General features: G+C 38.0%; 1 protein-coding gene across 1 annotated transcript; it reads right to left on the reverse strand.

Annotated features, from left to right (window-relative positions):
• Positions 1-4,902: 4,902 nt before the first annotated feature.
• Positions 4,903-12,775, reverse strand: LOC149936326 (aldo-keto reductase family 1 member A1-B-like). The gene is made up of 10 exons (XM_090153116.1): positions 12,615-12,775; positions 12,365-12,535; positions 7,645-7,761; positions 7,493-7,576; positions 7,317-7,433; positions 7,116-7,246; positions 6,806-6,887; positions 5,611-5,694; positions 5,059-5,147; positions 4,903-4,991 (listed from the first exon to the last, which is right to left on the reverse strand). Exons 1-10 carry the CDS (start codon positions 12,681-12,683, stop codon positions 4,946-4,948), a joined length of 990 nt encoding a protein of 329 aa, XP_090009242.1. The 5' UTR covers positions 12,684-12,775; the 3' UTR covers positions 4,903-4,945.
• Positions 12,776-13,458: the final 683 nt, after the last annotated feature.

Consider the following 13,458-nt stretch of genomic DNA (forward strand, 5'->3'; position numbering starts at 1 on the left):
ATTTCATCTAGCTTCGAGTACGTACACGAATGACCAAGACGATTTAGAATTTTTATAATCTCCACGTTACCACGTTTACTGCCCATGGAAGAAGAATGTGCTTTGGAGTGTTTACTTGACCCAAATGGACTACGTATATTACATCTTGGGCTATTGACCATGAAAATCGGCAACTTCCATCTGAATATCCAAGCCTTTTACCTCCAATTAAACTAGTCAAAAAGTGTTTCGTAGCTATATTTATGTAGGTCGAGCCAAGTTCTGAAGGTTGAGGCCATTTCTGATCCTGATCAGTGCTTTTGATCTCTGCTCGTAATGTGAGCGCAATCTGGCGATTTTGGGACAAGTACTTCCAATAGCGAATCCAAAGACAAATGGCATTTTCTTAAATAAATCCTTCGGTTAACGGATATTAATTGTAGAGGCAAAAGCTCGAACGTACGAATGAATGAACGAATGAACGACCAACGTACCAAGCGCTCCTTATTATGTTGCTTTTCAGAGTGTTGTGGCAGAAGATCGAACGAACGACCAACGTACCAAGCGCTCCTTATTATATAGATAGCTCCTGCAGCCCGCACTCCACACCGTCCGCGGCGTGTTGCTTTTCAGAGTGTTGAGGCAGAAGCTCGAACGAATAAATCAGGAATCCATACCTCTCAAGGTCATTTTCGAATGTCCTCGAAGACATTGTTCAAAGCTACTTAGACGATAATGTGGTGATACGCACTTTTCTAATGGAAACCTACACTGCAAATAAATCGTTCACCTTAAGATCACTATTGTACACATTGGTAGCACATACATGTGAGCTGTATATGTTCTACAAAGTGTTCCCATGTGTGCTTTTACGATCTCTGAGTGTTCACTCTTTTGAAAATATCGCTTATAAGTGATCTCGTTTCACCTATCAGTGATCTTAAAGTGATCAGGGTGCCCTTAAAGAACGCATAACACATTTAGAACACTAGTATCAATGGTTTGGTACACTAAATTATCACTTTGAGGACACCACGTTGTAAAATTTGGTACACCACATAATCTCTTTTCTAACACTTTAAATTTATAGTGCCAATTGGTACACTAAGCGTAACATCTAATTGTTTATATATATCCTCTTAGCAGACGCTATAAAGCTTGAGCGTCGCTGCGCCACCTAGTCTAATTTCGGTAGCGAATTGAAATTTCATACTTTAGTTTTATCCCCATTAGCTACTGAAAACTTTCGTTATGCCCCCTTTCGGCGGCCATCCACGACATGTAGAGGATACAAATACCTAATGAAGTCAAAGCTACGAGAACAGGGGGCTTAACAGACGTTTGATACACGGTTATCCCACTTAGCAGAAGCTAAGCAAAAGCTTCTGCGTCGCTGGGGCCACCTAGATTCGTTTCAGTATGGCTAACACACTTATTTTCAAACACGGACAGTAGGCGCCGTATTTTATTCCTGTTTCTCTACGCACGGCGTCTATAGGCCCCGTGCATGAAAAGAGAAGATACAAGTAAATTCAAAATCGTCTGCTTAACTTTTAATTTATCCAAGGACTATAGTGTAAACTTAATAAAGCAGACGAAAATGAGAGCCACATGTGGTATTTTTCCTCATTGCGGATAGCTTTAATGCTGCCAGATATCTAATCTACGCCAGGGGCCTATTGCCTTACATATTTATTTCCTACCCATATCAGTAAAACCAAGATTTTTAACGCACGGGGTCTAAACTATTTTTTTTAGATATATCTGTAGTAGCAGAAAAAGATACTTATATCATTCACGTTAATAAATTGCAAACAAAAATAATGCCGTTCAATATTAGAGCACTAAATGATCGCCTGCGCAACAAAATTGGCTCACCTGTTCACTTAAAGAAATAAGGGAACACTACTGTTTAAGTGTTCAACTGTGTTTCCGGTGTGTTCTTTAATTGAACAAGTGAGCCAATTTTGTTGCGCAGGTGATCTTTTAGTGCTCTATTTTGAACTGTTTTTGAAACATTTTCAGAATGCCAAAAAACACTACAAGATCACTCAGGAACACTAAAAACACACCAAAAAACACTTAAACAGTAGTGTTCTCTTATGTGTTTCCTAAGTGTGCTTTAAGTGAGCAAGCGAGCCAATTTTGTTGCGCTGGTGATCTTTTAGTGATCCACCTGTACACACTTTTGAATTGCTTAAAGAACGTATTATTCACGCTTGTAGATCACTATAGTACACTAGTTACACACACACGAAGTACTATGTTCCAAATGTGATCTCTTGGTGTATAGTGATCCGATTTTGTTGCGCACTTTTAGCGTGCTTTTAGTGATTTACTAGTGAACCTTTTTTTTGCAGTGTAGTTTTTAAGCACAATGGATCGCGAGATAATTTTTTCACGACTTTGAACCGCGTTTTCAAGGTCATCCAATTTTACAAACTTGAAAGACTCCAACCATGATGAGTTTGTCTAGCAAATTTCAAAAATGTAACATGACTTGTTTTCGAATTATTAGCGCTTTCTTGAAATTTCCCCTTTTACTACTTAAGCTAGCCCCCTTTTTTGGAATTTCTTAGCTATTTTTCCGACGAAGAGATAATAAAAGACGAGTTTCCTCTTCCGGTTACGCAATCGCTTAGCGACAGACTAGTACATTAACCAAAATCATTAAGTGTCATACTAATGTTTCCCCTTCGCGTAAAAACTTGCTGGGGTTAACGGAAATAGTAGGCGTAGAGAGCTGTCTATTACTAATAAGAATTTTGAATTTGAGGCTGAAACGCTGTCTGGCCCCGCGAGTTAGAGAGAGAGGAGCATGTTAAGAAACGGGTAAAATTGTTGTATATAAAATAATATTCTGTAATTAAGTGTGTGTATATATATTTAAAATGTTTAATTATTGTATATAATGTTTAAAATGTATTGTATTCTTTGTTATTTAAAAAAAAAAAGAGTTCAATTTCATTCGTCCGTTGAAAAATATTTCTAGTATGTTTGCAAGTGGGTAAAACCCACTGTTTAGCGTTGGGAAAAATAATCCTTTAGTACGTGGAATTCCCGTTGAAAAGAGGCGCCAGTGACCCGGCGCTCGTTCCTGCCACCAAGGTCGCAAATATTTGGAGCCGTGCTTGACCACGGTGCGCGGGGGGCAGCAGACGACCGAGCTTTCTTCAGTTTCAACGGAAATTCCACAAAGCACTTCTTCAGAGTGAGTCTTCGAAAAAAGACGCGAAATATTAGTAGGTCTCCAAATGAGACAATTTTGCCAAAGCAAAAACTTGTAACTCGAAAATCAGTTCAAAATAAATAGTCTTCAGTTTTCTCATCATTAATTTCCTTGCAGTTATTATCGCAATTACCAACATTAGCATAGTTGTTTCAGTCCGGTTAGGTTAATAGAAAATTAAGCTATCCTAGAACGAACCACCCACAAGAGGAACACACAAAAATCAATTTTCTTCAGAGCAGACGACGAGCGTGTAAGATTTACTTGTAAATCAGCGGCTGCAGCGGATTTTTTTCAAGCTTGACCTTCCGTGCCGGGGTTTTACTCTCTTTAAATGGTACACTGTACTATCAAGTGCAATAGGGATAGGGCAAGGTGACGTTGCGAGACATCACCTTTGCTTTTTCCTATAGAAAATAGCGGCTATGGCCAAAGCTACAGACTGCCATTTCCCTGTTGCGTAAATTCACTGAAAAATTCTACCTGCGACGGAAATAATATTTAGCGACCGTTACCGATAGACATAGCAAACGCGTCCGTCATTTAGGCGAACCACTTTTCAGATAGCCAATAACTTATCCAGCTATTCACTAACCATTTTATTTTCGAACATTTAATCTAGTTCAATCTTATAGCTCGTCTAATGAGAAGTGAGAGCATAGATAAAATAACTTCGTATATAGATAGGAAACTTCATGTTGTAGAAGTGACGCCAGAATTTTGGCCGATATCTGGTGGCGGCACCCGAATAATATTATTTGGTGAAGTTCGCACTATTCGAAGTCCGTACTAGAACCTTGGTGTACCGCAATTGCAAAGGCATAAGCGAGTTATATGTATTAAAAGTATACTTTTTTCTTGATCTTAGAGCAAATTTAAAAATAGCACTAAAGAAATAGCACTCAGTAATGATTTCAAGTTTGTTTTATACGCTATTTCTTGTATATTTGAAGAAAGTTACCTCGCAAAATACGTTTATTCCCAAAACTCCGACCTCAAATTCCTCAATACGTTCTACGCTCTTGAGAACACAGCCAACTGGCGCAGTCATTGCAATCTCGTGAGACGGTGAGAGTCAGTTTGCCCCATTGAAGTTTCCTATCTATATACGAAGTTATTTTATCTATGAGTGATAGATTCGCGGGAAAATTCTGTAGGTGGTCGCTCTATTCGTACGAAAATTCAGGGTTTGAGCTGAATCAGATCCCCTAGAAGGAGGAGTTCGCTGAGCGAACTTTTGTTTTTTGTAAAACTCGTTCTAGAGAAGTTCACTCGTCTTTAGAATACCCCGGAAGTATTTCTTCTTTCGCTCGCGAACGACTGTCGAAAATGTTTTATGGCACTGCAGATTCAGTGAGCGAGATCTTTTCAAAACGAACCATATCATAAAATACCCAGGTCTGAAAAACTATAAATAACGGTAAATTTAAATAGCGGAAACAGATTTCCAATCGTTCTGGGTTTCGAATATCCTTAAATATAAATTTATCGAAAATAAGCACCTCCTACAATTTTATTTTAAACACAAGCCCTTAGATTCCCTTAAATACGCTACCAAATATTGTTAAGGCCTCTTGAACGAACAATTTTAAAAATATAGAAAAATGTTTATCCATTAACCCTAACGGTATATCCATTGCTGTTTTTTTCTTTTAAAATCAACAAAATTTACAATCTTAATATTAAATTCTTTATTTAATTCGTCTTAGACGGACCCAAATTGTACATGGTCTAGAATTAAAATTCCTCCTTGAAAGGATACTCCGGGTGGTCCCGAGCGCCTCTTTAATTAAACAGACACGTCAATGATATCAGTATAGTGCAAAAATAAATACTGTTAATGTACTTACTTAAATAAATCGAAATCAAACATTCGAAGACTACGATCTTGTCCTTTTATTTGCGACATCTCTTGATCCGTCAGTTTGAAATCAAATATCTATTACGAACGCAGCCAATTAGGTAACATCAAAAGAACCAATTTTAAAATAAGTATGACACATTCTAAACTTCTAATCATACTATGGCTAAGGACTGTTAATTATCCGCTAGTTGTTACTAGTGTTGGGAACCGTTAAGTAAAGATGATCGAAACATATATTGATCGACAGCCTTTTTTCGGAAAAAACCAAGTTAAATCAAGTTGAACCAAAAGGTTCAATTGACTCGCTTCGTTCAGGACCGGACTTTCACAAAGCGATCTTTGATCGGCTTTTAGGTTCATCTAGTACCACCCTGGATAAAAACTAGCCTGCCAGTAAGTATGGTGCGGCGAGAAGTCTGCAGATTGGATACATCCGATTACCCAAACGCTCTTATGACAAACTGGCATTAACGTATATGTCTTTGTGGCTATACTTAATTTTGTTCCTTATGTGGTAAGCAAACGAAAAACTAAATACCTGAAAGTTCTGTTCAATTCGTGTCGGGGTTGTACTCTTTGGAATGGTGATTAGTCCCCGTTGGGTTAGCCACCGAAGAACAACCTTAAAATGTTAGAGTAGTTCGAACGATTTAGACCATAGGTGGTACACGTTTAGCGTAAGTCAATAACAATGCTTCATAAGTGTGTCAGTTACTGATATTATCATAAGCTTATCAACCCTAAGTTTGAATCGAAAGGCAGTGTTGGTTCAAGCAAATGACTGGCGAAAGTACAGCGCTAAATCCACCCGGTGGCGGAAAAGAGAAACGTAACGCGTCCCGCAATGCATGATGCCAGCTACTTTGGTAAGAAAGAGGTGCGTAGAGAGAGAAAGGGGGAAGGAAGAAGCTTCAATTTATCTCTACCAGGTGCCGATACTATCGCCTGATTTCTTCTTTTTCGCCCGTCCAGTGGTGGTACAAAGGGCGCTATGCGCGTTTCAAACTTAGAGGTTATAGGCTTATGATATTATTAGTGTTGGGCCCAAACCGATATGAAATCGGTGTCGGTCACCGATATCGCGATTTCCCGATTAATCGGTTCGCGTCTAAAATACCGATTTTACCCGATTATAAAAAAAAAACCTTTCGATACCGATTTTACCCGATTTTTTTCCGATTATTTAAAAAAAAATTCTTAAAGTCCTGGTAGATGGCGCCACTTACCTTGACCATTTGAAGTTCAAACTTCAGTTGCGGCATGGAGAAATGACGGTGGAGAGGAAGAGACGCCGTTTCGATAATGAATTGTAAAATCGGAATCGGTGAAAATCGGTAAAAAATCGGGAATATCGGTATCGGTACCGATTTGCCATATCGGTAAAAAAATCGGTATCGGTATCGGTTGAAACATGAAATCGGTATCGGTATCGGAATCGGTTAAATTACGATATCGGCCAACCCTAGATATTATAATAATATTAAAAAAAATAAACATTTCAAAACAAATTTCCGACAGATGCCATTAAATTTTAAATTTGAATTGAGAAATTTAGTCTGGCCTACTGATAGTTATTTGTAGAGTGACGTAGAATTGACGTGGTACCTAGCGAGATAAATACGCCACTTAACAACAAAATTATATCGCGAGGTAGATAGGGAACTGAAACACTTATCTCAAACATATAATTATACACATTTGGTTCAGTAATAGATAGACAATGACAGCCTCACCTGAGCCGGAGTCTTTTTATACTTGTTGGAAAGGTCAACTACGACTGCGTTTTCTAAGACCCGTGGATTATCTGGTAAATTTCTATAATGAATAATCAACAAATTTTATTAGAAAAGTTTGTTAAACTTGGCTATACTCAGTTACAGGTTAAGAATGGAAAACATCTAGTACATTTGGTGGAAAGATACTCGGACGAATTCCGGCCGCCGATATACCGGAAATTCGTGCTAGTATCTTTCCGCCAAATGTACTAGATATTTGGACTTTCTTAACTTGCAACTGAGTATACGAGAAGGTATTTTATCTTACAGATTATAGACTTTATTGACGAAAGATGTAATTTGCGGGGATCCAAATGGCGAATACGCCGTGAAAGATATGTTCAAAGTTTTGCAAAAATTAAACAACTTTTCTTGTTGAAGAAAGGGGTGACATTCCACCTTGGTGCAATTAGAAAAACATATATCTTAATCAATAAAAATCATGATTTATGTTTTGGTCGAAACTAACTTGCAAATTAGCTGGTTTGATTCGTGCGGCGTCGTGTATTCGTTTGATCTGCTTGCTGTTGAAATTCGACAAGCCAATATTTCTGACAAGACCATCGTCCACTAATTTCTCCATTTCCTTTGAGTAAGAAAGCCACGAGTATTCTACGAAAGTATATTCGGTTCGCGGGTACTTACCTTCCAAACAACAACAAGATCATTCACTTCGTTAAGGAGAGCCCCATCGGAGCCCAGTGGGAAATAGTCATCGTCTTTAACGTACTAAATGTCACGGAATAGCGAGTTAAGACAGTAGACATGGCTAAAGTAGAAAGTCGAGTTGTCCGTACCTTTACTGCAGTGGGTTGGTGAATGAGGTACAAGTCGATGTAAGTCAGCTGCAGTCTTTCTAAGGACTGCATAAAGAAAGGCCTCAATTTGTCCGGACGATGTCCATTTCCAGGCAGCTAGAAAATAATTGGTAATATCATCAAGAGTTTGCCACCACAATCCTACTCACAAGGAAACAACCCGGGGTAATAATCACCGATTTTGTTCAAACTCGGGTATAATGTACACCTACATGTAACTTGAAAAACCTGCAATGGAAAAGTTGCGATCGGCTTGCGTTTTGCCATGGCAACCGAAAACGTTTTTGACAACATGATTTGGAATTATTTCCATTGAAAATAACGTGGGAATCTGACGGATTTTAAGGGTCCACCAATTGACCAAATTGCATTTAAACTTGATTAAATTTAATAAATTTAAATGTATTTTTAACGTATTTGAAATTTTCTAAATTTTTCATTTTAAAAAGGGTTCAGATTCCCGTGTTATTTTTAATGGAAAAATTCCAAATCATATTGCCAAAAACGTTTTCGGTTGCCGTGGCAAAACAAAAGCCCTTCGCAACTTTTCCCTTGCAGGTAGAGGTGTGCAAATACCATTTTTTGGGGATCGAATCGAATATCAAATATTTTTTTCAAAGCACGGCAAATACCAAATCGAATATTTATAACGTCAAATAATTTGGTCGAATATTTTTAGGGCAAAAATTTAGATCAGTTAACTGATCAAATACCAAATAGTATTTCGAATATCAAATTATTCGACGTATTTGGTTTTCAAATAGCCAAATAGTTAGCATATTTGTCAAAAAAAAACGTAATTGAAATCACTGTTCGTTTTACTTGAAAATAGTTAAATATTAAACCAAATACATTATAGCCAAGAATAAAGTTCCCTGGGTGTCTCAGGCTGCAGGCGGGCCCAGAATTTTATATTACGCCACTGTGGTAAACTCTAACTTACCATTCAAATTAATTCTAATTGTTGTATAAAATGTCTTTATTTTTAACCTTCCTTCGAACAATTTTTTCGATTTGATCAAAATGAGTTAATCGTAATGTAACGCTAAAATTATTAAGTATTCTTTTTAGAAGGTCAGATGATTTTTTTTAAAACATTTCTTACAATCCTAAATTTATGGCTCTGTTTACGAATTTTCTTCCGCGAACTCATCTACCTACCGGGACGCCGGTCGTCCAGGTGACAGGCTAATGAGCTTACCCCTTCCTTTCTAAACCCCCCATTCTTATTGAAAGTCGTTCGGGGACTACTGGCCATTGTCCCCTTCCACTTTCCTTATCTATGTCGAGCCGCGGCACCGACTTTATTGGGCTTTTAGTGTTCCCCCCTTCGTTAGCGTTAAACGGTGAAGACCCAGTGCTTCGGATTTTCCCGTTGAGGTTTGCCTATATTGTTGTCAATATATTCCTTTTGCCATATTTTATATTTTGCGAGGGTTCGTGGAAAGCCCACTACCCATTCGGCAGGAAGAAAATATAATTGGTATCGCCCTGTCAACTTATTTTCTTTTGGTATTGTTAGTTCCGCTGAACTTCGTTAATTTATGATGGCCGCCACTCTGGCGCCATCTCGCGTCATAAATATTTTCGGAACGATGTGCGGGTCACCCTTTGATGGTGCGCGACACCGTGGTCGCTCCCACGGAGTGTGATTGGAAAAAATTCCAAGCGCGGGATTCTTGTGAACGGTGAGGATTGGTCCGAACGAAGAACGTTCAACAAGGACCACGTGACCTCCGACCTTAAAACCGGGACTTCAAAATTTTGTTGGGGAGAGAGTCAAAAAAATGTCTTCGAAAACGGTAACCGTGTACTAAGGACCGCGATCGGAAAATGTATCGTGAGATCGGGGCTTCGCCGCGCTACACAAAGTTTCGACGCGCAATGTGCGACCTCATATCGGACCAGACTTGGAAATAGTGATATTTTTTACGGGGGCAAACAGAGTTTCAAAAACGGCGTACAAATCAATATGTTCCAGAAATTTCCGTAAAATGTTTAATAAATATTTTTTAATTAAATTGAGAGCCCCGGTGGCCCGCAACCCCCGTTCGAATGATTTATTTTAAGAGCCCACTGATTTTTATTAAGAGCCATTGGCCCCAAGACTCCCGCTAATTCCAAGTCTGTATTGGACCATCTCAGCAACCAACGCTAATGCGAAACTATCGTCACTAACAGCGAGTCTTCGGATTGCCGGACAATGCCGAAAAATCGTTCTGTATATTTTTATTTTATAAATATTTATTATGTGTTTATTGACCCGTATGTTTTAAGTTACCCGTTAATGGGAACTTTTGTTTATCCGTCTATGACGAAGGTAGTCGACTACCCTAATAATGATTGTCTATAGTATTCTTGTAAATTGGCAATGCTTTTATTATCTTTTAACTGTTTTAGTGTTATTATTAAATGTTTTATTTCCATGGCAAACCTCAACCAATTGTAATTTCTATTTTAAGCTTATCCCTAGACACCATAACTGACATTAATTTATCATTAATAAATCCCCTAGACAACCTTAATAATTATATCGCTCACCCCAATAGAGAAAGTGACGCGGTTCCCCGGGCCAGGGTCTTTGTTCGACGAATGTAGTGTTAAGTTATTCCAAATTTCGAATTATTATTATTGATTAGGTATAGGTAGGGATACCATAGCGCTACAGTAACCTACAAAAATATACTGCATATCAACTTATCAATTATCATACATATTTTAATTGGGTACCATGGCAAAATAATACTAATAATAATTAACTAGGCTAATACCCTAGGTGCCACTCCAGGACCAATTCTTCTACCGACTTTTAACCTTTAGTAACTACTAACTACAATTAAAATCAAAGGACATGCTACATATTTCATAGTTTGCAAACCCTTAATTAAAATTTCAAGTTTTTAAATATATGTAAAACGCGAGGGAGCAGATCTTTTGTTACAAATTAAAAAATTGCATTTATTTAATTTTAAATCAATAATTATTAATTTAGTTAACTCAAAAATTTTAAACAGAAAAATCCATAAAGTTACTTACTTCAACTTTCCTCCCGGTTTTTAGTTTTGTTTTGGACTTGGTTTACGTTTTAGACTCAATTTTAGTTTTACTTTGCTATTCTAGAAAATTCCATAACAAAAGAGAACACGCGAGTAATCTGGCCAATAGGCGCTAGAATACACAGCTTCTGCCTTTCGCTAAGAAGTTTTAATACAAACAGTATGGATAACGGACGTGCAAGCCACTCTTTATATGGTCCTTGGCGCTGCGGCCTAAAGAGAGGTGCCAGAAATAAGGACTAGTTCGGAAATTTCACTACGCTCTCCTGGGATGGCCTTGAACTTCAACAAATTAGAAAAAGACCCGCGGTTATTCGACCAGTTTGCAAACTAATTGAAAATACCATTATACTTTTTCCCTATATTTTCGAATATTCGACTATTTGATAAAAAAATTCGATTATTCGCGAACTTTTCCAAGCGTTATTCGATTCGACGAATCGAATATTCGATTTGGTATTCGATCGAATTATTTGGTCTGACCAAATATTTTGCACACCCCTACTTGCAGGTTTTTTAAGGTACATGGAGGTATGTAATATACCCGAGTTTGAACAAAATCGGTGATTATCACCTTGGGTCGTCTCCTTGTCAGTGCAACCCGGCCACGTGAATTAAATCCATTAAAAGTAGGTAGCTAACTGGAGTCTAAGGTGATACCAGTGGCGTAAATAATGACCCCGAAGACCGCGCAATGCGGGGGGCCCGGTTTCAAGAGGCCCCATAATGGAGGGGTCTCCACTCGTCCCTTATTAACGCCACTGATTATAGGGGGGCCCAAAAAGGGTTTCGCGGAGACCTTAGCTACGCCACTGGGTATTAGCGTAGCTAATTAAAAAATATAATTAATTAAACTATTAGAAAAAATAATGACAATTAACGCGTTGGACCCTTGATTTCTCAACGACCGCTGAGGCGACGAATATAAGTGATACGTCCTTCCATGGGTGATTAAATTGTACCTCGATTGCGATACCCATTTTGGCACTCGGGGGCCCTTAAATTTGGAAAATTGACCACATATATAAATGATACGTTGATTCATGAGGTATAAAATTTTCTAGATAGCGATGCCCATTGGGGCATTTGGGTGCCCATACATTTGGCCGATTTCTTTATATGCTTTTGTTGATAGTATTTAAACTATAGTGTTATAATTTTAAAATAAGTTTTTTCTAATAAATCGCTAAGTATTTATTCCCTTTCCATCCAAACAATTAAATTGGCGCCATCTACTATTAATAAAAGCATTAAAATATAGGCTCTATAATGTTTTCCACTAACAATTTTAAATGTTGTTTTTCTGTAAGCAATTTGCGAATCGGTCTAATCAGCTAAGCATCGACTATCTATAATTATATCTACAATTGGAATTTTAAGACATACTGAAGTATATATACTATAACCTTGACTATATAATAAAGGGTAGCCATTCAAAATCATTAGGTAGAAATTTTTATAATGTAGACGTATTCGCGGATATGGACGTGGTATTCAAGGGCAAAAGGCGTGTAACCGCATCAAGGTATGTTATTATATGCAGATTTTTTCCAGAACCCGTACATATAGGAAATAGTCAATTAGTCTAGTCACAGTGGAAAATAGAATAAAGTAAGTAAAGTCTAAAATAACTCGTTGTTTACCTTCGTAACAATGAAGAGATCCTCTCTTTTGACAATGCCTTCGGAGAAAGCTTCTTGCAAAGCTGCGCCGATGACAGATTCATTCATGTACATATAGGCCGTGTCGATGTGACGGTACCCACTCTTCAGTGCCGTCAGTATCGCTTGATGGGTTAAGTTAGGGTCCAGCGACTGTTCACACAAAAACGACATTAAAACACCTAAGTTGGTATACCAAAAATGTAAACACATACAAAAATGTCGCACTTACCATAAACGTTCCCAAACCGAGTAAAGGCATATAATCACCCGAAGGCAACTTAACCGAATTAGAAGCCATCAAATCAATTGGAATTTTCTCAAAAATCAGGATATCTAACGAAGAGCGATTGAGAGAGACGTCCTGCTTTTTGGCCGTTTATCACAATGATAATACAGCTTGATTTCTGGAAACACTTAAATAGGGGGAAGTATTTCAAGCATCATTAACCTTGGCAAAACGTCATACTCGATACACTCTGCCTTTGTGAGGTAATTGCGGTGGTTCATTTCTATAACTCCCCATACAAAAGGAATTATGTAGAAACAGAATATTTTCCAAAAGATAAAAATTAAATTTAAACCCATGCATAGCTCGTACAATACTGGTTGCAAATAATTACTACTGTAATAGATACTATTATAAAGTAACGTAGCTCTCTTGTATTTATGGGAAAGGCTATCTTCAACTATGCTTCCATGGTCTTAAATTCCACTCTCTCTGGTTCGTTACCCTTGGGACCTTTTGTTAAGACTCCAGTGAGTGGCTGGGCTAGAAGGATTTCAAATAATGTAAGTCTATATTATTTATGCATGTATATATCCAAAAGTCCTCTCCAGTGCTAAGTTCCTAAAGAAGATGAACTAGAAGAAAGTTCGTGAGCTGCTGCCGCAAGAAGCCTCCGTAGTTAAGTACTCACGTTGATCTAATTATATTACCGTACCGAAACGTGCAACCGGTTCGTCCCGCTAAGTTTGCCTGAATGTCTTTCTTGACGCTGGGTTAGTCGTTCTTTGAGGTACCAATTCCTCGCCAGGGCTCTAGAAGTTCATGAGTCCGAGACTTTTGATGGTAT

Source organism: Leiobunum rupestre, chromosome 7, assembly GCF_980474605.1.
Source record: "Leiobunum rupestre chromosome 7, qqLeiRupe1.1.hap1, whole genome shotgun sequence".
Lineage (NCBI taxonomy): Eukaryota > Metazoa > Arthropoda > Arachnida > Opiliones > Sclerosomatidae > Leiobunum > Leiobunum rupestre.